Here is a 24,720-nt window from a genome sequence, read left to right as displayed (position 1 = left end):
TAGACCTGTTCCATTGGTCTTGGTTTTTTTAAATGAACAACTGCACTGTTTGTAATAAACACTCAAATGACGACAGTGATGTGGGGATATTTTAAGAGCTTTCCAATACTAGTTCATGGATAATATGTATGTTCTCTTGTTTTCCAGGCAACTCTATCCAGAACTGCAGGAGCAGCTGAAAGAGTTGAGAATGCATTTGGTAGAAAGTACCAATGAAATGGCACCTTTGAAAGTTTGGGAGCTACAAGGTACAACATTTGCCTTTCTTGAACGAGTTGTTGAGTTAAATCTTTCAATTGGCATTGGCCGATTTGTAGTTCCACCCTGACCTGTAGAGGAACGAAGTTGAGTAGAAGCGGTGCACTCCAAACACGAATCTGCCAGGCTGTGCAACAGGTAAAAAATTATTTATTAGTCCAATGCCATGAAATAAAAAAGGAAAAGGTTCCTCTGACGCGTTTCGCAACGTAAAGGCGCTTTGTGAAAGAGTAATGACTATCGCAAATGACAGCTGTTTTGTAGTCTTCCCCGTCGGAAGTGGCGTCCCCCTCTAACAATCGGCAACCACTAATGTAGCGGGACTGTCTGCTCCATAGAAGAATCCTTCTAGTAAAATACATAACCAGACATCCCTAATGGAGTACATCACTATTAAAAGGGGACAACCTTGTATAGAGTACCTCCCAAATAAGCATCTATATAATCTGATTATACAACTAAAAGCATTCAGAAATGAAAAAGATAAATGCAAATCATCAAAGATCCCTTAACAAACTACAATAGTAATGGATATGATCGTTATAGCATGGCAGACTTCGATGCATTAATACATACTACTGGCATTTTGAAAACATGAGTGTATTTTAGTATGAGCGTTCTATTGATCTGAGCAAATACCTATAATATTCATGATATTGCTATTTGAGATCTATGTACACCACATACAGGCATACCCCGGTTTAAGGACACTCACTTTAAGTACACTCGCGAGTAAGTACATCTCGCTCAATAGGCAAACGGCACCTCGCGCATGCGCCAGTCAGCACGTCCTGAACAGCAATACCTGCTCCCTACCTGCACCGAAGCTGTGCGCAAGCGGGGAGACTATAGAGCCTGTTACAAATGCGTTATTTACATCAGTTATGCACGTATATGACGATTGCAGTACAGTACATGCATCGATAAGTGGGAAAAGGTAGTGCTTCACTTTAAGTACATTTTCGCTTTACATACATGCTCCGGTCCCATTGCGTATGTGAATGCGGGGTATGCCTGTATGTGTTTTGGTGTGTATTCTATATGCTTATGTATATGTTATACAATTACAGTTTAAGAGACTTTTGATGATTTTAGATGTTTAACTAGACTATATATAGATGCTTATTTGGGAGGTACTATTTACAGTGTTGTCTCCTTTTCATGTTGATGTACTCCATTAGGGATGTCTGATTTATGCATTTTACTAGTTGGATTCTTCTATGGAGTGGATGGTCCCGCTACATTAGCTGTTACCGATATTTAGAGCGGGACGCCTCTTCCGGCAGGGATAGTCATTACTCTGTGACAAAGCGCCTTGACGGGTGTGAAACGCGTCAGAGGAATCTTGTCCGTTTTTACATTTCTTGGCTTTGGCCGAATAAATCCTTTTTTACCTGTTGCACACAGTCTGGCAGATTCGTGTTTGCAGCGCACCGCTTCTACTCTCCTTCAGTCTACCTCTTCCATATGCTGGGAGCACGCCTGTGGAGTCCCTGGTGGATCTGACTGAGGTTTTTTAATTTCATGGACCGACTAATCATTATTTGTTTCCGGGAGGTGTTTAGTCCCAAAACGCCAATTATCTAAGGGCGGGTTCTCTGGCTCCTGGGGATGCCGAGAAATCGGCACCGGCCGGGAGCTGGCTGTTTCCCATACCCTCAGTAGGCGGTGGATATTTATATGTACTTGCATAGGTGGTGAAGTACTCATTTCCAATATGAACTTGAGTCATTATCAAATCTGTGTTGATCTGGTCAGATCTTGACAACGTTGGTGGTTTTTGTAAAATTATTTTGTCTTTAAGCAAAAGAAGATAGGTTAAAAAATAAATAAATATCAGTTCACCAAGATATCTACTGAACCAATAAGCACCAAAATGAAGGGTTTGGCCATAATCTGCTTTTCTATTTAATGTTCGGAGCATCTGAAAAAGTGGATTGGACAAACCGTATATGGTGTCTTGGACTGTGCACATGATATAGCCAGGAGAAGGCAGAGTGTTGGTACTTCCTCTTTCTTGATCAAACTTGCCTGCAGAGGTCTAAGTGCGTCTTGCTGACCTGCAGTATTGCTCCCTATTGTATGTCACACGTATATTTGATTCTCGTGCATGGCTCCTTGACCTATAAACATAGATGCATTAAATGGCATTATTCTGTGCTCTCTCTCTTAGCTGTTTGTTGTGTTCACCCACCATGTGTCCCTGTGCTTGTCAGTCCCTCTCCCCCCCACCCCCCATGATGTAGACCAGGGGTGCGCAAATTGGGGGGCGTGAGATTTTCCAGGGGGGGGTGCGGCGGTTGCAGAGGGCGGGAGATTGCGCAAGGCATCTAACGTCCCTTCCCTTGGCTTCGGGTGATGCGTTGCTATGGGGGGTCACGTGATGTCACATGACCCGCTCGCCGAAGGCAGGGTGCAAGGGGGGAGAGCAGGCAGGGGGGCGCAGAATGACAAGTTTGCGCACCACTGAATAGTCCATGCACCATTTTAGTATCGTGTCTTTGCACAGTCCTTAAATGATGTCCTCCAGAAGTGAGCACCGTACTCTACATGAGGTTTTGACAATTATTTATAAAGTTGCCCCCTCTTTGCTGCTAATACCTCTCCCTTTACAACCTAACATCCTGCTGCCTTTCCCCTTTCTTTGTTACATTGCTTATACTTCTTGTATCTTTTTTTTTTTAACCTATACTGTACATACTGAATTTTTGTACTAATATATTTGAACTAGATATTCCCATAATGCTTCTTTGCGGCTGACTTTACTAATCTTCTGTTTTTTTAAACACATTCCCGTGTGCTTAGTCTCTCTAATATACACCTAATACAACATGTATATATATTTTTTACATTTGAAGATCTCAGTTACCAAACTGCTGCACGTATTCTGACTGCACCTACCTCTGAAGCCCTGATGGTTATGAAGGACCTGAGCCAGAACTTTCCTACCAAGGCCAGGTAACCATGGGCTGTGTCATAGGGACATCACTTTGTGCTGAACAATAGCTGCACCGTAACACCATGTATCAATGAGCCCCGTAAAACAGGCAATCCCAGGAGCACATTGTGCTAATGGCATTGACCTGTTTCAGGGTCCGTCCCTCCTAGGGCCATAGTGTATGAATGGCAGTGTGCTGTTTAAAGGCTACGTCTGGGTGATGCCCCTTTTTACCCAAATCTTACACCTAGAAGTACTGTATATTCAATTATTTTTTAAAGTTGGTTTGTGAACCTGAGCTGAGACTTGGGAGAGGGTTGGTTTCCTCTGGCTGCTACCTTTTCTCTAATGTCACGGTGTTTACTGTATAACAATGACTGGGTGGGCTAAGGAAACATTTGGTTGGCAATCACTCCTCCATTCAGGGGTCCCAAAGAAATGCAATTTCATTCATGTCCAGATAGAAAATAATTAAATATTTGCTCTTATCACAGTTAGATTAGTTTGAGGAAGCCAATTATATTGTTCTTTACAAAAGGTAATTGTTTGTCCGGATGTGTGGGATTGTAATTTAAAATGGATAGGGTGGAAGTGGTTAATTTTTGTCATAGGTGGGGCTGCCCCTTTACATGGTAAATATATATACCCTCTCCTGATGACATTGCTCCTTTCTATTGACCACTGAAGTGAAACAATTTTAAAGAAGGCAAATTTTCTTAAACCCCCAAATATCTAGGGATCCAGAGGGTTCTGTTTGCCCAGTTTTGATGGGCAAGCTAGGGTATGGCTTTCTAATTTTGATTATAGAACAAGGGGGTAGAAGAGCACATAGAAGCCCCATATCATGTAAAACCTTCCCTAATTTTGAATAATAATAGTAAAAGCAGCAAAATGTGCAATTACTAGATGGTATCTTTGAAACAGCTGTGAAAGGGACTGAGTTACCCCAGTGGCAGGGACCCACAGCGCCTGTCTGGTCTCCTAGTGTTGGCATCCCGCTCCACGCAGTCTTTTGCCTAGGAGATGTCCGCTTCACCGGCGTCCTCGTGACATCACTTCCAGATTCCCCTGCTTGTACGCGCGGAGTCGCAACGGCTGTTGCAGCAATAGCTGGCTTTTTCTGGAGGATGAGATAGTGAGGCACGCAGGGGATTACAACTCAACCTCATTATAACACGATCCATTACAACGCGAGTCAGCTTATAACGCAATGCAAGCATGGCTCCCAATTTTCGTATTTATGAATACTTCACAACACGATTATTGGTATCTTAAATACTTTATCGTAAAATGCATACAATTGTACATTATTTCTAACGCGATCCGCTTATAACTTGATGTGATTCTTTGGACCCCGAGCACAGCGTTATAATGGGGTTGAGCTAAATGCTGTGCAAATATGACCTTGTTCCTGTGGGAGGAACCCGCATTATGTTCATGAACATGTATTGCAGGAAAAGGAGTAACAAGATTAGGGAGGGTGAATTTGTATTGTTTTTTTAATCTGCTATAAAAGAAAGTTATTTCTTTTTCTAACCAGGGGATTAATTAGAACAGTAGTTGACCCTGCTCTTCGAATGGAAGTTGAAGAAAACCAAAAGGTGAGATGTTGGTTTCACGCTGACAGAATGCCAATCTTTTCTCCTTAACCCTTTGAGGGACCCATGGCGTACCCTAAACATCATAAAACCTGGCATTCGGACCCCATGACCTATATCGGCCAATTCCAGTTCTCAAGGGCCACCGACGGATTAGATTTTAAGGATATCCTTGCTTCAGCACAGGTGGCTCAATCGAAGACTGAGCCATTGATTGAGCCACCGGTGCTATAGTGGAGATATCCTTAAAACCTGGCCTGGTGGTGACCCTTGAGGGCTAGCGTTGGCCACCCACCCTATAAAGCAAATTACCAATCCTCCCTTTTTTCCCCCCCTTTACTACCAACCTATTTTTTGTATGTATGTTTTATTTTAAAAGACCCAAATCCTGTAGTAAAGTGTGCACATGTGCTGTGATATATATCCCCTCTTACTCCACCCCACCAGGCAGCACAGAGCTGTTTTCCATGAAGACTTCAAAGTGACCTATCAGAGAAATTGCCTTGTATAAATTCAGTGATGACACAAAAAATGCAGCCATATTAACTTTTTTGGGGGGGGCTCAAATTTGCAGAAATAAAAATCTTAATTTAAAATTCAATGAGCAGGTACAACGCACACCCTACTGCACAGTATGGCAAAGTAATCTTGTACCTTTTTAATAGGTTAAAACTCGTTTCATGCTACCAGGGACTCAGTAGCAGCGTTTTGAGTAGGGAGCACTTCCTACTCGGCGAAAAAAAAAAAAAAATGCTTTTAGTGATCCTACCATCTCATTACTAACTTCTGGTCCTTTTCACACAGTATTTCAAAGGCACCCTAGGGCTGCAGCCAGGAGACTCGGCATTGTTCATCAATGGATTGCACATTGATCTGGACTCTCAAGATATCTTCAGGTAACTTGAGTAATAACCAGACCACAGGAAGGTGCAGATGGGACACGAGGGGCACGCAGGAGGGGCCATGAGCAAGCAGACCCAAATTCAACCTTCCACGCCCCTTTTTCACACACTTAGTGTAGGTTGATGGAGGTGACCCTGCTTTCCAAGGCGATCTTTTTGCCCTTGCCTTGTAGTGTTTTATGAAGTCACCAGCTGCCATCTTATCCTATCCCAGGTACTCAGGCTGAGCATTGGTGCAGGGAGAAATCTGCCGTTTTCTGGAGTCAGAAAGGATTCTCCCCCACTAAGTTACCTTTTATTTATATGGCACTGACCTTCTCCGCAGCGCAGTACAACACAGGGTGTAAGGGCAGGAACAAAACATAAAATTCATACAACCTGGAACATTAGGCACTGAGGTCCCTGCTCAGAGAAGTGTGTGGAAAATACAGTAATCGGCAAACGTCTCCCTTGGGGTTCTAGCTTGCTGCCTTCTGGATCTATATAAATACATTCACAGTATAAGCATCTCATTCAGTTGGAATAGAACGGTTGAACTAGTTCAGGGGTGGGAAACTCCAATCCCCACAGCCACCTGTGCTGAAGAAGGGATGTCCTGAAAACCTGAATTGCTGGTGGACCTTGAGGATTGGAGTTGCCCACCCTTGAACTTGATAATGGATATGGGTTGTGTATCTGCCTATGCTACTATTGTACCACAAATGCGATATTTTTTCTTTATGTAAATGTTCACGTCTCGCAGCTTGTTCGATATGTTGCGCAATGAAGCTCGGGTGATGGAGGGCCTGCACCGCCTAGGAATAGAAGGATCGGCCCTGCATAACGTTCTCAAGCTAAACATCCAGCCGGCGAACACAGACTATGCCGTGGATATTAGGAACTCTGCCATCTCGGTGAGTGACTTTCAGCGGTCTGTGCATCACTGCGGTTTCTGCTTCAGATTGATACAGCAGGACGCCTTGTTCACCCCGAGACAGAGATACGCTCATCCCTACTTTTCATCCCGATACCCCGAGACCGAGATACGTTATTTATTACATAGTCTTTGATCATTGACAATGATCACTGCAGAAAGCCCACGTTTTGACCCCCATGTGATCTTCATCGGTGCAGAATAACAGCGGAATCACTCGAAAAACATGTTAAAAAGAGCCAGACATGCTCAAGGGGTAACATACTAGACTAACATGACGCGTTAAACTCATTGTTGATAAAAGAGAAAGGCGTTTAATAAAAATTCTATAGTAAATGGGAGAATTATTTGGAACTTTTTTCGACAGCGCAAAAAAAAACCGCCCAAATAATAAAGGTGTTTGAGGGATTTAGGTGGTTTCTATTAAAACAAATGATAAAGGAGAAAGGGGTGTATTTACAAGCAGCAACATAAATAAGGGTGCCGTGCCAGTCATGAAGGGGTTAAGATGGGAGTTTATCGGAAAATAATTTGCCATATGTTATATAATGGATACTGTTACGTTTCCTGGCGGCAATATGAACACTTCTTTTTCTGTTTCTGTACGTGTATGATTTAATTCTGTACAATTTAATATATACTTTTAATGTTTGGTTAAATAGTTGTTAGATATGAAGATTTACATATACAGGTAGTCCTCGCTATCCAACGTTTCACTTTACAACAAATGGCATATCCAACGCAACCATATGGGCTGTTTTTTGACGCCGGAATGCGTTACCAAACGCTTACAACCGCTGATTAACATGGGACTCGCTTTACAACGGTTTCACTATCCAACGCTACTTCCAGAACGGATTCCGTTGGATAACCGAGGACGGCCTGTACTTGATGCTGTATCTGCTTAAAGGGAAACGGTACATGATGTAAAAATTTTGATATGAAATATAGTATACCAACTAACTACTCATTGTTCTTCAGGGCATAAAAATACCATTTGGCAGTAAATTAATTTCTTAAAATTGCTTTCTCTAAGAGGAGTTAAGTTTATCAGCAGTTTGTCTCTTATGGAGAATTGTACAACCCTACACTCAACAATACAGACTTTATTCTCATTATTTGTTTGAAACCTAGTGGGTGAACAACCTGGAGATAGACAGCAGATACAACTCATGGCCTTCAAACATCCAGGAGCTGCTACGTCCCACCTTCCCGGGGGTGATTAGACAGATCCGCAAAAACTTCCACAACTTTGTAAGTAGCATTATACTTTGGTCCCGTAAACTGATTTGGAGATGAATGTGTGCCCATATTTCCAATGCACAAATGCTCAAAAGTGGCGTGCAATTTGACGCATTATAAATGTGCCTCTTTCACTGTATTCATGAAGACTTATCTCTCTTGCGTGTATGGGTGAAATGAATAACTGGGACATATGTAAGCATTATTTTAAAGGATTTGTTTGGGTATTTCCCGGGTATTTTGTATCTCCCCAGGTGGAGTAAAAGAGGTCATCTATTTGAAGGTATATAAGCAAAAGGGCGCACTCTTCCTCGCTCACTTCAGGATGACTGATATTAGAACCGAGATCGTAACCAACATTTGACCCTCCCAGATTTTTCAGAGATATTTTGTTGTGGAATAGATTTTGTTATTGAACCCTTTTGGATGTCCCAGGACATGGCCACCATGCCAGGAGGCCTGGCTCTCCACAGGCCCCATGTGGCTACGTCATGGCCTTTCTATAAATGTTCTAGAAAAGAGTGCAATCCAGCCGGCAGAGGGGCGTCGCGATCACGATGTGCGAGAGGTGGCTGTGGCACCCTGGTGTCAGGCCTAACGAGCTGCTCTGTTCTACTAGACCTCTGAACATAGGTCATTACTTTTAAGGAAGCCAACAAGACTATTCCATTGTTTATGAAATGTTAGGTTCTGGCCGCCTGCATGGGATTGCACCTTTATACAACAGAGACTTTGCAGTGTGTTACGGCATCTCCAGCAGTTAAGAAATTACCTTGTTTTTTTATGGCTTTTCATCTTTTACAGTTTGTGAAAACGTTCTCCATGTTTTCTGCAGGTCCTTCTCGTTGACCCCGTACACGAATCCACCTCGGAGCTGATTAATGTGGCAGAGATGTTCCTCAGTAACCATATGCCAATGAGGTACAGAGAACTGGCCTTTGGTTCATGTTGGTGAATTGTTTAATTTGTATTGTTACGGTTACGCAAGCTTTTATTGGCTGATCGTACATTGTTGTATGGGGGTGGAGCAAAGTATTAAGGGGTTTTTAAATCTCCCGTAGCGCACAGGCTAATAGGAAGCCGCGTATCGTGGGAGACTTAAAACTTCATTTTGTTTCCTTGGGGGCATCTACATAGTTAATTATCTCTGGAAACAGGGTGTCCCTGGAGCTGAAATTAATGCGTTTAATCTCTGGAGACCCCCTGGTTTCTACAGATGCTGGGGAAAAATTCTGGGCTATTAATGCTCTTTGTTAAGTGTGAGGCACTTTGGAGACATGTTCGTTTCACTTATGCACCCAAATTTTATGAATAAAACAGTTTTAAAACTGTGAGCAGGGAAAAATACTATAGAAGCGCCAACAGACGCTGTATTATACAGTAAGGGGAAGAAATCTTCAATATAGAATCCTGCAGGGCAGGGTGCGTCTTTAAAGTAAGCAGTCTCACTCTTTGCCCCCCGACTCCAGCTTCTTTACACGGCAATGGGATCTGGGGAGAGCTCCATTTTAACCTCCCAGACACTTTATATTTCCACCGCTGATCTCTCCCGAACGGAGCATCCAATTTTTCTTTTAAACTAAAAACCGCTCTGGAAATGGTAAAAAGCCGTTTTTAAAGTAAGCAAAATAAAAATGCTTTAACGCCATGCTTTCTTCTTTCAGAGTTGGCCTGGTCTTTGTGGTGGATAATTCAGAAGACATTGATGGTATGGAGGATGCGGGGGTCGCTCTTCTAAGAGCATTCAACTACGTGGCTGATGAAATTGACAACTATCACGCGTTCCAGACGGTTATATCGGTAGGCGCCCCTGTTGCTATGCGAGTAATTGAGTAGTGAAGGCGTCCGCGGGACAGGGAACATGTTCTGCACTATTATACCTGCAAATTCCCTGTAAACATGCATTGCAGGCGGTCCAGGAGTTCGATATGGTCATGGAGGCCCTGGGATTTCCTCATCCATTACAGGACGGCCCAAACACTGCGTGTACTTAAACCTTGCGGCACCAGTGTGCAACTGCCCCTCCGACAAATGGCAATCGTGACCACGCTGTCCCTTAACCCAGAAACCAAGGAGTCGTCCATTTCCCTGCACTACAAATCATGACCTGCGCTGGGCGCCATCTCGTTTTGTAGGCTTACTTGTGCCCACAAAACGAGCACTTGGCGGGCATGATTACACCATAGGGCCCCTGTAGTGCCAGACCCCATAACGTAGTGGCTACATCTTGGGGTGCCCAAAGGGTTAGAGGCGGTCCCATGTTTTTCAGGGCCTGTGCCATATTTTACCTGGTACGTTATAATGACCAACCGGTTCCTCAGATACTTTTGTACTTCCGGAATGGGAGCACCGAAAATATTTGTTTCTTGGGAAGCTGAAGATGGTGCAGTTCAGCTTCGGGGGAACCCCGGTTCAAATACCATATAAAATTAAAAAAAATAGCTAAATAACAAATACAAAACAACACCAAAAATAACAGCTGGGATGGCTGCGTTTAAGTCAATATTAGCCTTTTTAGTTTCTTTGGAAATGTAAAAATATACATTTTCATAACCCTGAAGAAGGATGTCCTCAGACTGTTTCCTCCAGGTCAGAAGACCAATTCAGAGAAGAGGTGTCTCCTACTTAACACAGTGATGCCAAAGGGAGTCAGTCTCCCACATTTCAGTTTCCGAACTCTTAAGAAGTTTTCCTCAACGTGGGTATCTGACCGTATGAAAAACTGCAATGAAGGGTGGTACAGGAAGACCCTATTAAAAGGGAAGTCTTTCCTGGTACCAAGAGGATTTGATGTCAGACATGTTTAACAGGTTAGATATAGGCAGTGGAAGACCATGTAATTCCGTAGACAAGATGGATCACTAATGGCAAAAGTTAGACATCGCTAGAAATATCCATGTTGTAACCAAATGTGCCAACATTGTTTTGTGTTTATGAAAGCTCATCCGTGTTTAATTCCATGAATCCGTTTGTTCCTTTCTGGCCAGATCTACAACAAGGTGCCGACAGGAGGAAAGCTGACGGTTAAACACGTTATTAGCTTCCTGGAGCAGAAGTATCCGTATGTGGAAATGAGCAGCATTTTGGGCAGTAACTCTGCTTACGACCAGTACAGAAAGGTAATGGTTATTTTTTGTTATTAGTCATGTGCTCTTGAAGTTACAAAGGAGATTGAAATGACAGTTTTCTTTATGGTCTCGATAGAAAAGACGCAAAGAAAGTATAAAGTTCAAAATTCCTTCCAGTTCCACGCCAATCAATTCTGTAATCCTGACTATTTCAATTTGTTTGTGAAGGAGGCACCTATCTTGGATTCCTAAAGTTCATGTGACTCTTCTTTTAAACCAGCAGTTCCAAACCTTTTTTTTACATTGTCCACCCCTTGCTAGAAAATATTTCTCCTGCAAACCCCCAATTAGTAAAGCTTATTAGGCTATTGCTAACAAAACTGTGTGAGCTATCCCGGGCAGTATAGTGTCCTGAGCGCATGGGGGAACACGGGTGCACCTCATTGGGGGTACAGCTGCCAATCACTGCGAGAGCCAAAAGTCACGCCCCACAATGGAGGCAAAGCATTATGGGCAGGGACATCAGAAGCTTCCACTGTATGTGACAGCTGTACTGTGCCATTTGGGGCCTTACTAAGTACGCAGTCTGCACACGGCCTCAGGAACCCACTATACTGCCTGGGATCCACCATTACACTTTTTTGGGGGTGTGAACCCTTCGGAGACACCTCACAAGCCCCTATATGTATGGCGCAAATGTGTTTCTCAGCACAGTACAAGGTGGGTGGGAAGATGAGACCATTGTATAACAAAAAGCGTACTTGTCCGTAAAGACAAACTGAGACGCTAGGGAAGGAGGTCCTGCTCCAAGGAGCTTACAATCTAAAAACGCGAGGAGTGGAGAATCGATTTAATAGTGTGTATGTGGCAGGTGAGAGTCGCGTAGCATGGGTCTAGCTACAAACGTTGGCCTCTGAGTATCCGAATTTAAGATGAAAGTAAAAGAAAATGAGTTTTGGATAGGCCTCCTTGAAAAGGTGTGTTTTTTACATTCCTTTTAAATGTGTGCGTGGTGAGGAGGATCTGATCGGGCATCTGACCGGCCGTGATAGACAATCCCACAGTCTGGGGGTGGAATGATTGCAAGATCTCCAGGGCAGGGATTCCATTTCCTATTGTGTCATTTTATGTTTGTTTCAAATATTGTATTCTATTGTTGTGGTTTTATTTTTATATTTTTAAGAGCTGTGTACAGTGATGGCGCTGTATGGGGAAAGATACTTTGACATTTGTAATTTTTGGGCATTGCAAGCCTTTTGGAATGAAAAGTAATTTCAATTTCCTTTTTAAGTTCAAATTTTTTTGTATGTAGGGGCTAAATTTCGGAAGAACAGTTTGTCAAGGTTTGTAACCTGTTTTAGCTGGCACTCCCTCGTTAAAAATCACCATGGTCTCTTAAGAATAAACTACCATAATTACACTTTGTTAATTAAAATGAGTATGAATAACTTTTCGATTTGAACTATTAAAAAAAAAAAAAACTACTAATAAAGGTTGAGGGGGGAAAAAACCGCACAAGATTAGTGTTCCCTTTTTAAACGTATTTTGCTTGATGTGCTATATTCATTTTTCTGATGCAGATATTGTTAGATTGTACCTCAAGAAACAGATCTAACTGAACCGATGTGCAAATGTTAGCTTTTTTTTGTGTGTGCGCAAATTCAGCTTTAAGCGACCATTGGGATTCCCTTTGTATTCCAGGAGGGGAAGGAATATTACCTGCAGACCGGATTGTCCCCACTTCCTGTCGTGCTATTTAACGGAGTCCCCTATCAGAGAGACCAGCTGGACCCTGACGAGCTGGAGACCGTCACCATGCACAAAATCCTGGAGTCGACCAGCTTCTTCCAGAGAGCTGCATATCTGGTGAGGCCACGTGCAGAAACCTGAGGAGACGTGGGCGTACCATCAGTGTATCAATGTTATGTTATACACTATAATAAGACCACCTTCTCTGCATTGCTTTCACACAACTGAATTGCACCTTTTAATCAGCAATTTATATTGAGATTTGGACACTGGGCTGCAAATTGTTCAGTGATACCTAATACTGTATATGTATTGCCTTCCCCATAAGATGTTAACACTTTCATTCTTCTCAGGGAGAGCTGACAAATGATCAGGATGTTGTAGATCATATAATGAATCAGCCCAACGTCGTACCGAGAATTAACTCCCGGATCCTAGAAACGGAACGGCAATACCTGGATTTAACCGTAACTAGTAAGTAACCTATCAGGCCCAGATCCACAAAGCTGCCTTAAGGGGCGAATGGGGCCGTATACCTAACGTGACATTAAGACTAACGGCGTGTCTTCAGAGCACAATACCATATGGTTTCTCCCATGAAGAGCATAGCGTTAACTATAACGGACATTTGTGATACCTATATGCAAATGAGTTATAATGATAACCGCGCATATCCACAAAAGTTCTGAATGATTAACGCAGGGATTTAATGTGACATTAGTTGGGCCGTAGCTGAACCTGGCGTTGCCGGCGTAGCTCCGCCTGGCGTTGCTCGCCCCCTGACTTAAGTTCCAACAGGGTCTGTGTGGGTGTAACACCGCCGTTAGCCCTGAGTTAATTAACATAGCTTTATTTTCCTTTTAACTTTATATAAACACCAATCTTAGGGAGAAACTTGAGAAACGCTAAGAAGTACTTACCGTTCCGTATTGTTATGCAACAATAACATCAAATGAAGCTTATGCGGATTAGATGTAGAACGGTTGTTGCTTTGGCATATAATTTAGCTTTGTGAATTTGCCAGTCCTGATTGAGGTAAAGTTGCGTTCCTAATTTCAGAGAGCTCTGTGAATCTGGCCCCTAGTGTTCTGGATTGTGCCTTTTATATTTTTCTTTTATGAAAAGCAAAAGCGCGTGACCGGTGCACAAGTTGGCTCACGTACAACTTTATTTGATGGTGTTGCCAGAAAGAGCAGCATTTTCATAAGTTAGTCAAACTGTATAAAGAAGAGGGAATCGCAAAGCTTTATTAGCAGTGACGTTTATTGTAAGGTTTTTGCATGTAGCGATTTTAAATGGGCAATCCCACATAGCTGGACAAAAAATAGTCTTTTGTAATCACTTTACTGAAGAACAAGATGGTGTGTTTTAGCGCTAAAAAATAAAAATAAAAGTGTGTACAATTGCAATACAAATGATAACAGTGCGAATAATAACAACAACGTGGTAGAAAATAATTAAAGTGAACAATGTGAACAGGCTGCCAGGAAAAACTAACCCAAACAAAGTTAGTGAAAACAAGGAAAACAATACAGACCGGCGCCTTAAAGTCCAAATGGGAGATATAAAGTTCAATTGATGATTGGAATGATCAATGAATGTAGATCTGGTCAAGTGGACAGCTGGTTCCTCGGTATCAGAGGTGTTAGGACATGCAGGGGAGACAAGAAGATATGATCATAGTGCAACACTGTATGAAAATAACATATAACACATACACTTAAACAAACAGACACACACAACACTGAACAACACTAAACAATAGGCTGACTAATAATAACGATAGTTTAATGATAACAATAAAATAGCAGATGACTGGTGACGAGCAGGTCAGGGATCCAGTGTGTAAAAACTGGAATCCTACTTACAGCAGGTCCCTAGGATATGCGCAGGTGAGGATAGTTTGAGTGTCCGACAACGACCACCAACATCGTTGTCGGACACTCAAACTATCCTCACCTGCGCATATCCTAGGGACCTGCTGTAAGTAGGATTCCAGTTTTTACACACTGGATCCCTGACCTGCTCGTCACCAGTCATCTGCTATTTTATTGTTATCATTAAACTATCGTTATTATTAGTCAGCCTATTGTTTAGTGTTGTTCAGTGTTGTGTGTGTCTGTTTGTTTAAGTGTATGTGTTATATGTTATTTTCATACAGTGTTGCACTATGATCATATCTTCTTGTCTCCCCTGCATGTCCTAACACCTCTGATACCGAGGAACCAGCTGTCCACTTGACCAGATCTACATTCATTGATCATTCCAATCATCAATTGAACTTTATATCTCCCATTTGGACTTTAAGGCGCCGGTCTGTATTGTTTTCCTTGTAATCACTTTAACAATCTAATTGGCTTGTTTAAACAAATCTACCTGTGCTAAAATCAGATACTTGGCTGCTTTTGCTTTGGACATTTTATTACAAATAGCATTTCTTCATTTCTTCTGGGCCCCTTTTTACTTCTATCCTGTGGGGAAAAAATATAAGTTTTTCCTTTTCTGCGGGAACACAGGATGTAAGAATATCACCTTATGTTTACCTACAGTATTTGTTTATTGATGTTATCGTACATGACTTTACAAAGAGCAAAATACAAACAATATATAGACATACCCAGTCTATATATAATTTCATTTGTAATGCTTCTTGGTTTGTGGCCTAATGTATACGACAAGAGCCCCAATGCCACATCCAATGATAAATTCTTTTTTGCGTTACCATGTATTTTATCTATATTCTTTCTTCATAAATATAGGTCATTTAGTTCAATACTTTCGGCAAAATATTTTAAGCCTGCAGCCGCGTCACGGAAATGGGATTACAGTGACGTGGTTGCATGGGCGTAAAATATTTTGGCCAAAGTATTAAATGACCTATATTTATGGGGAAAAAAATGGAGGGGAAAATACATACTAATGTAGTAAATAATGTAGCATTGGGGCTCTTGTCTCTTGTTGTTGCAAACAATTATATACCTGTACATTTAAAGGACTGACAGTCTTCTCACCTAACGACGCTGGGTAAATATTGTAAGAACCCTGCAATATTTTGCTTACTGTAGAAATGACAAAAACGTTTAACAAAATGGCAAGCCCCCCAGACCCAAATAACTAGGAGCCTGCTCACCGGGGTCACCAAAATAACACTGCAGCCTGCTGATGATGCAGCTTGCTATTGATTCCTGGAGCCATGACGGACCCTGGTGACCATATTGTTCTCCCGAGCAAGTATTCTCGTCAGCAAATCTGGGTGTTTTCCTGCAGCGGGGAATATTGTGGGTGATCTTGGCTGGATCCGCCAGATCAATCTGGTTAAAAAAAGAATGATATGCTAAATGGTGGAGGTCTGCTTTAAAAATGCTCTATATAATCTATCAAACCAGTCCCAGTCGTTGGAGACCCAGCGTCCTGGGAAGAAAATAAACCACCATTCACTCTGCTTTCCAATACCCCCCTCACAGATAACTTCTTTGTGGATGATTACGCCAGGTTCAGCGCGTTGGATTCAAACGCTAAAACCGCGGCGGTAGCCAACAGCATGAATTACCTGACCAAGAAAGGTAAGAATGTAGAGAAGAGGAGCTCTAAGCGGTATTTATGTAGTGCTTAATGTACCTCTTCACACGCTCATGCAATCACTTTCAGCTGCTCGCTGGGGGGGGGGAAATACATCATTTCAATTCTCATTGTGTTTGCTAAACTACTGCAGTCAGAGACATTTCATGTAGAGGGAGAGCGTTGTATGCCGAGTCCTAGCCAGATCTTGATGGTTTCTTTTGCTTTATGATTATTGTATCCCCTGCCTGATATATGGTTCACTTCAGTTGCTGTTTACACAATTTACCTTTTTGTGTGTGTGTGTGTATATTAAATTGGGGGAGGCCTTCATTCAGCAGTGGAACGTCAAAAGCTGAAGGAGTACATAGATACTGTGTGTGTACACATAGGCATGCACGCACGCATGAGGATATGTCTCAATGTATATCAAATAAAAAAAATATATATTTATTCGTTTTCCATCCAAAACTGTGTTGACAGCGAGGGAGGGTTCTACAGGTCACCCAGTGCATTTTGGCACTTTATTGCTACTTTAGCAGTATATTGCCCTCTAGTTTTTTGTATCTCCGGAGCTAGACCCCTTTAATTTTAGCTCCGGGAACCCCCTTATTCCAGAGATACTTGCCTCCGAAGGTGATGCCGGGAGCAGCCCAGGCTGGGCACGCAATATGGTAGCTCAAATCTCCCGTGACACAGGAGCCAATAGGAAGCCGCGACATCATCCGTCACGCGGGTTCCTATTGACCAGCCTGACGCGGGGCCTTTTAAGCATGCAGGAGATACCAGCGTCGCCCAAGTGATCCAAGTATCTCGGGAAAGCAGGGGTTCCCGGAGCTATATATAATGCGATTCAGCTTAGAAAACGCCTGCTCCTCACCTCGGAGACTTTTTCTTTTTAAACTAAATGCTCATTTAATTCATACATTTCCAGTTTGAACAATCAGAAGTGTTCAGTGGTAAACCCCTTTCTGGAGAACGGCATTAGGCAACATGTCGGTGTTTGAACGATCGTGCTTGTTTGTGCTTTATTGTTAATCATATCTTGTCCTTTCTCCCCCCTTAATGTTTTTCTTGCTCGCTGTGTGTCTCTGGCTTTCCTTCTTGCCCAGGAATGTCCTCCAGAGAGATCTATGGTAATCGGCGTTCTAATACTTTGCTTTCTTAGGCCCAGATTCACGAAGGTCCGTGAAATCAGGGCAAATAACACGGCGTTGCGTTATTTTCCCTGCATGAATGCCTTATTCAGTAAGGTAATCCTTTGGAAAAATCACAGCCCCATCAAGCTCATTGGAATGGGGGTTAATGTCACGTTATATCAGGATGAGGCTGCGTTCATCTCAGCCAGACACGGAATAGGGCTGGGGAGGAGAGGGTATAGGTTAATCTATTTGGAGATATGTAAATCAATGAGCAGCTTCTAAATTTGTATTCCTGTTCCCCCCGCCCCCCCCCCAGTACCTCCCCACCAATATGACTGGTCTCAGGGGCTTCACCTGTGGCCCCCAACCACTGGCTACCCCAGCAGCCCTCTCTCCCCAGTGCAGAGGTAGTGGAGTTGATGCTGGTGGGAATCGTAGCTTCTTCCCGGTATTCCCGCTGCCTAATGACCGTGCTAATCACTAGTTCCCAGTGTGAGGAGAGGAGTGTGACGGCATCAAGTAGCTGACGGGAGAGGACGAAAGAAGCTCCTACGTGTGTGTGTCCGTCCCTTGAAGTATATCTTGTTGCCTACGCCCGGTACCCTTTTATCCTCCTCCTCTCTAGCAAGAGCCCTATTTCAGTGTCTTGATGGATGTAACGCAAGAATTAGGGATCACTTGAATAACGCTACGTTATTTCCCAGATTTAACCTTAAGGGAGCTTGGCGTATATGCAATGGATCATTTAGATTAATTTGCCTATCATTTACAGGAGGAAAACCTAGTTATTCCATTATTTGTTATAGTGAAGACTGCGTTAGGATTAAAAGATGTGGGTTTTTTTTTAATGTAGTTTTTACCCCGCTTTCTAGGCAAGTAAAATAAAAAGGGGTCTTTCTCATTGGAATGCCCCTTTATCTCAGGACAGGTTGATATCCCGTTACAATGGCTAACGGACCTTGGCGAATCTGGGCTTCGGTTTCTAATCCTCCTATGCATGTTACTCAGCACTTTGCAACATTTCGATTAACCCTCTGACACGTTTATAAATCACTGATAAGGGGCTGCTGGGATTATGAGACGCCCCATACAGCTATAAAGGTTCCTAGCTGCTTCTTATTATATTCTGATTTAAGAAGGCCCAAAACCTGTTGTACAGTGTTCACATGGCAACTCTTTCTGCCGCACACTGCTGCTTTTCTCCCAGACCCAATGGTCTTATCAATGAAGCTGTCGTATCCTAAGCTTCTTTTTTATATTATATATAAATATTTATATTTATATATATAGGTGTACACCTTGATAAAGAGCGCACGCTCGAAACATGTCGGTGGGGGCCTGAGGGCTCTATTTTTTCTGTCAACCATGCTCTGACCATAATAAACCTCTCATTTTGGGAAACACTCTCTAGCATTTTTTTGTAGCTGTGCTCCAATTCTCCTTCTGGATATCTGTATATAATGTATACACCATTGTATAGCATGGGGAAAAAAGTATTAATAAAAATATATAGAAGGATCTGAACCTTTTAATGCTGCACCTATACATAATTATATAAGGGGCAGTCTCATGTAGGACAAAGCCATCTAATGACAGTAATATATTTACTTTGTTTAAAAAAAAAAAAAAAGCCCCCAAAAAAGACAATTGCAAGGATTTCAAATAATTTTTGAAAATGTAACAAGTTTTATTCACAGTGCGGACATTAAAGGAGGAGTGTTGCTATCTTGTATTATACCCAATGATGACGTAATCTGATTTAAGCACACTCCCTCCCTACCAGAGGACCCGGCAGAAGAGGAGGTTGTGTAGCAGCCAGTAACGCAAACAAAAGGCAGGCATATAAAGAACCTGAAGTGACTCCCAGTGTAAAATGAAGTATAATGCAGGAGCAGGATTTACTGACACGTCTTATGGACGCGTTGTATTCTGTATTCCCCAAAGAACAATCCACTTGTGTATTTCAGATGATTGTTGAAATGAAGTAGTACAATAAGAATACCATTGAAATAAGAGTATATGAATAGTCAGCTGTACATTAAACTCCAGCTCCCGTTACCAATGTCCGCACTAAAGAGCCACTCCAAGTGCACACCCCACATGCATTGCTGAGGCTGAAGTCCACCCCTAAAGTAGTTCACATGCTGCGGTGTCAACAACTTCAAATTCGGTTGCACTGGTCACCCTGCTACTGGGGTGCACGCGGTCAATCACCAACGTTGAGTCTGCGAGGGTGAATCCTGCTTCCCATATTTCCTTTTTCCAGATAGATTGCCTGGGAGTTGCAAAGATACGGCAGAATTGAACGTTCAGAGAACAATATATACATGTTCACAAACCTGTCTCCTCCAGTGAGAGAGAATGGAGTCTGTGAACCAGTTACACACACATTAAAGAGGAGTAGTCAATTTTGTTATTACCATATGCAGGGCTCCGTTCAGACCTTCCTCAGGAACCAATGCAGCTTTCCAAAATGGTTTAAATAGATTTATATGTTTTACTTTTTTTAAATAATAATTATTATTATTTTTAAGGCATCAATCCCATCACTGTCATTAGATCACTTTGATCCGATATGTGAGTGCATTTTGGGTATTCACTACATGAAGGACGTCATGATTTTTGTTATTTTTGGCAAAACTTGTATACCAATTATCTATATTGTAAAAAGTACCTCTCGTCTGCCTGCCTGTAACCCACAGTTACTGTTATGAGTACTTTTGTGTAATGTCTAACTTGCATGCACCCGTCTTCCGTTTTATCGCCAAAATGAACATTTTAGCGAATAAGGGGCCTTTTTACATGGACTTGCTTTCCTTTTCTTCCAGACGATTTGTTTGTGAGACCCGTCACCTTCTGGGTTGTGGGAGATTTCAATAAGCCTTCAGGGCGGCAGCTTTTGTACGACGCAATTAAACATCAGGTAAAAGCAGCTGTCCGCATTGACTGCCATTTTTTGCATTTTGTTTTACTTTAAGAAATTATCGTCATGCTCTTTCCCAAGCTGGTGCGCTGTCCACGAGATATAAGCATTTGAAAATGAAGCTCTCCTCAGAGCCCGGTGCAGTCTGAAGGTTACGATGGTAACCTCAGAAGCCAGAGATGAATAAAATCCTGTCTCTTAACACCAGAAAAACGTTTCTACATTTTAAACGGCAGGGCATGCTCAGGGGGCATATTACTTTTAGGCTGTTTGGGAGGGGGTGCTGCTTTAAGAGTAAGCTCCAATGGTACAAATTGTACTGGTAACCTGTAAATTGATACTATGCTGTCTCCAGCTCTTTTTTTTTTTCTCTCTCCTGTTTCTCAGTTGCCTTTACCCTAGTTTCTGTCTCCTTTGGTAAATGTAAAATGTACTATAACTATCCATCAGAGCCTATTGCCATCATCAATTACCCTTCCCAGACCACTGGGGGTTTGGTATGTCCCTCCCTAGCACTTGGTAAAGTCCAGCTCTTGGCCAGCCTGCAGTGCTTCCTTTTCAAAGCTTGCAGTCAGCTAAGTAGTTTCATGTGAAAGTGGTATACTGTCCTGCGCTCTAGTAAGTAGTCTTGTGCATAAAAAAAATGGAACGGGGGAAGAGATCATCTGAGGTCGGTAACAAACGCATGTCTGCGGTGATGCGGAGGCCTCCTCCCCCCTTGCGTGCCTCCAGGATAAAGGTAGCCACGATAAATACAGTAAAGAATCTGGAGCATAAGCTATGGTAAATGATTTACCTTTGCTGATACTCCAGATTCTATGCTGTATTTATCGTAGCTTAGTAGTCTCCCCCAACTACTTTTTGTAGCTGTCTATAGCTGTCAATCCTTGCGTGAGCTTCCAATGTCACGCCCCACAATGCCTTGCTGCTGTGGATGCAAAGCATTGAGGGTGACCACTTTGGAAGCTCCTGACTGATAGATCACCCATGCGGAGGTGCAGGTTGACACCTTGCTAAGATTCGCCTTTACACTTGTTGGCGAGACTTGGGTACTCCTCACTTCCCTGTTGGGAATCCCTGCCCTACAAACAGTTATGTTTTTGAATTCCCATATTGTTATTGATTTGCTTTTTAATGTACATCAATTGTATTCTCTTTCATTTTTCTGTCTTCGCCTGTCTAGAAATCCAGCAACAACATAAGAATTGGTGCGATCAATAACCCGAGCGAGGATCTGTCTTCTGAGACCACTGGCATTGCAAGAGCCATCTGGGCTGCTCTGCAGACTCAAAACTCGAACAACGCCAAGAACTTCATTACCAAAATCATCAAGGAAGAAAATGCCAATGCGCTGGACGCAGGAGCTAACATTGTTGAGTTCGCTGTGGGGGTAAGTTCGACCATTGGTTGTTTTTGCCAATTCCACCATAAGTTATCGTGGTTCATTTGACCCTCCGTTTTACAATATTGCAATGTGTGGCAGACCCCACGACTTAAGGATTCCTCCACTGAACGGAACAATGTGTTTTCCCCTCTTTATTTTTGTTCACTGATTTTTAAACGGTTTTGTTCCTGGCGACTGAACCCAAAATGAAGGTTAATATGGGGCCCAATCCCTTTCCATTTTGTTACATCTCCAGACATCAAAGAGCCTTATCATAAAGGCTCTAGATAAGACCGTTTTTCTGGTAAGTCTCCTTGAAGTCTTCATGGGGAACAGCCCTGTACTGCTTGCTGGGGTGGAGAAAGTTGGAATAAACAGCAGATGTTGCCATGTGGAGACACTACTGCAGGATTTGGGCCTTTTAAAACTAAAATAATAAATGACTGGGAAAATAAATAAAACGAAGTTTGACAATTCGCTTTAATAGGCATCATGCTGAGCGCACTTTCAAAATGGGTCATTTTTTGTGGGGATCTGCACTTTAAAAAAGTTATGTACTTTGATATGGTGTAACTTTATTGCCCTCCCATCATACATTACTGAGAAGCGGTCACACAAATACAAATTCACTGAGCGATGTGTAGATGCAGAGGAAAGTGTTTTTTCTATTATTTTTTTAAAAATTATTTGTTGTACACAAGGAGTTTGTGTTAAATGTCATACAGCCGCGTCACGTGAGAGGTTCAGCCAATGAGGGCGAACCGTTCACGTGACATCATGGCCACGCCTAACAGTAGCCTCCCGATGCCTGCAGAGCATGTTACGCGGTCGTGAGCGATCATGCACTATAAACGAGGCCTTATACATCTCCACCATGTTAACTTGGCGTTGTATCCTGCTCATTAATACAGCCCCATACATATACCACAGTGTTACCACTCATAACCACAACCCGGAGCCTAACCCGCTTCCAGAGACAACCACTAACCCTCCTAGTTCACTCTTGCACAGTGATCATGTGAACTTTCCTTTTCCAGGGGATGGAAGTTGATCTGTTCCGCGAGGTCTATGAATCCTCCAAAGTTGACTATATCCTGTCCCATGCCGCTTATTGCCGGGATGTTTTAAAGCTGAAGAAAGGACAGCGGGCGGTTATCGGCAACGGAAGGGTGAGCCACTTCCCACTTTGGGTCTTGTTGAAGATGATTATCTAACATACGCATTACAATTTGGATACTTTAATTGTTTTAGGAAATGTATCCCACCCTATCCTCATCAGAGACCCAATGAAGATATGAGGGGAGAGGGGTATTTGCCAGTGCAAGCTCTTGTTGAACACACTGACATTAGGTAAAGGGAACAGTCAGAGGAAATAACCCCCCCCCCTCCCAAGTCTCTGCCCACCGTGTTTACAAACTCACTTTATCAAAATCATTTTAAAATACACGCGTCACCAAGATGTAACCCTCTCAGCAGGTCACCGGCATTAGTTCATTAAGGGGGCTTGCTTATTTAAAGTGGTAGTCTGCCTTTCACAAACATTCTCTGCTTTTCCTTATGTAATACATAAAAAAATATATACTGTATATAGATATATCTATATAGATATATCTCTATCCTCCACACTATTAATATTTCAGTGCTTCTGGATAGTAGATACATACTGCACGTATCACAGGCATGTGCTCCAGCAATCAATCAATGAATATTTCATGTATATTCCTACTAGTGCAGGGGCACACATGTTTGCGTGGTTTTGTGGGGTCAGACCTCAGATTGACATGTTCTGCTTGGGATGTAAGCTCATATTTAGGGCTTTGTATCAAGATTAAAGTGGTTTGGGGGGTAAAAAAAGCTACCAGTCACCAGATGAGACCCCTTAATCGGGTCACTGGATTTATTTCACTCTGGTTCTAGGAGAGCTTGCCCCTTTAAATGCAGTACCTGACCTAGAAGGCCCAATGAAAAGGTTTTTCCTTTATCAGTGTTGGTTTTATCCCTAATAATGATTGCAAGTGGCTAACAAGATGTCCACTGGTTCAAATCCCGGTGTCAGCTCCTTGTGACCTCGGGCAAGTCACTTTATCTCCCTGTGTCTCAGGCACCAAAAACATAGTTTGTAAGTTCATCTGGGCAGGGACTGTGCCGGAAACAATCCTGTGTGCTGTGTATCGCACCCTATAGTGTAATTGTGAAGCGCCTAGAGTCCCATTGGGAGAGAAGTGTCATGGAAATGGTTATTATTATTATTATTATTACATTATAGAGCAAACTACTTACTTTAAAAAGTTACCATGGCTCAAATTGCAGATCGCAAGCAATTTGTCTTGTTATCTAAATGGAGGATTTGACGAACACCTTTTTCATGCAGATTACTGGGCCTTTGGAAGAAGGGGAAGTATTTAATCAAGACGACTTCCATCTGCTGGAGAACCTCATCCTCAAGACCTCCGCACAGAAGATAAAATCGCACATTCAGCAGCTAGGAGTGGAAGAGGATCAGTGAGTAGTCCTCCTATAATGTTGAAGAGCATTACAGAAGGAGTGTGTGTAGCATGAAGCTCAGGCCATGTTGGCTTTTGATGCTCGACTTTCCCCCTTTGAAACTTTGTTTAGTGTGCCTTTAGGTAATGAGTGATGCAACCCTTAGAGTGCCCGGGGGCTGGCAGTAGTATCAGAGTGCCACCAGAATGTGATTGCTCCTGGGGCAATTACATTACTGCGACTGGCACTCAGATGCCATAAACGAAAGGGGGAGTGAGCTTCACTTCTGCCTCGATCGAGCTGGCCTCTTTGTTGGAGGCAGGTAAATCATTTAGGGCACTGTAGGGGTCAAACAGAGATTGATTCATCATAGCAGACATCGGCCACAGCAGGAGAATTTTTTTTTTATAGGGTTTATATTAGCTCTCCACGGTTTCCAGACTGCGGCATATTATTATTATTAGCGTCTGTGGTTATATTTCCATTAGCGTTATAAAGAATATCACATCATCATTTGGTGGCAGCTAATACATACATTTATCTTATCGCTGAATATTTTTC

At 42.5% G+C, this 24,720-nt stretch overlaps 1 protein-coding gene across 4 annotated transcripts in view; it reads left to right on the top strand.

The window, feature by feature from the left end:
- The window catches only part of UGGT1 (UDP-glucose glycoprotein glucosyltransferase 1), a 97,220-nt gene that overhangs the window by 18,746 nt on the left and 53,754 nt on the right, over positions 1 to 24,720 (top strand). For 3 of the 4 annotated variants that reach the window (XR_012788005.1, XR_012788004.1, XM_075570341.1), the window contains exons 9-25: positions 148 to 248; positions 3,117 to 3,216; positions 4,737 to 4,797; positions 5,599 to 5,690; positions 6,439 to 6,589; positions 7,744 to 7,863; positions 8,687 to 8,772; positions 9,516 to 9,651; positions 10,839 to 10,970; positions 12,621 to 12,785; positions 13,022 to 13,142; positions 16,133 to 16,231; positions 17,339 to 17,362; positions 20,197 to 20,291; positions 21,475 to 21,681; positions 22,713 to 22,844; positions 24,047 to 24,177. Coding sequence is in view for 2 of the 4 variants with exons in the window: in XM_075570341.1 (XP_075426456.1) it covers positions 148 to 248; positions 3,117 to 3,216; positions 4,737 to 4,797; positions 5,599 to 5,690; positions 6,439 to 6,589; positions 7,744 to 7,863; positions 8,687 to 8,772; positions 9,516 to 9,651; positions 10,839 to 10,970; positions 12,621 to 12,785; positions 13,022 to 13,142; positions 16,133 to 16,231; positions 17,339 to 17,362; positions 20,197 to 20,291; positions 21,475 to 21,681; positions 22,713 to 22,844; positions 24,047 to 24,177 (1,953 nt within the window). In the remaining 2 variants the exon portion in view is untranslated. The remainder of the gene's footprint in view (positions 1 to 147; positions 249 to 3,116; positions 3,217 to 4,736; positions 4,798 to 5,598; positions 5,691 to 6,438; positions 6,590 to 7,743; positions 7,864 to 8,686; positions 8,773 to 9,515; positions 9,652 to 10,838; positions 10,971 to 12,620; positions 12,786 to 13,021; positions 13,143 to 16,132; positions 16,232 to 17,338; positions 17,363 to 20,196; positions 20,292 to 21,474; positions 21,682 to 22,712; positions 22,845 to 24,046; positions 24,178 to 24,720) is intronic. The other variant, XM_075570343.1, reaches the window with a different exon arrangement.

Source organism: Ascaphus truei, chromosome 14 (assembly GCF_040206685.1).
Source record: "Ascaphus truei isolate aAscTru1 chromosome 14, aAscTru1.hap1, whole genome shotgun sequence".
NCBI lineage: Eukaryota > Metazoa > Chordata > Amphibia > Anura > Ascaphidae > Ascaphus > Ascaphus truei.
This window is presented reverse-complemented; position numbering and strand designations above follow the sequence as displayed.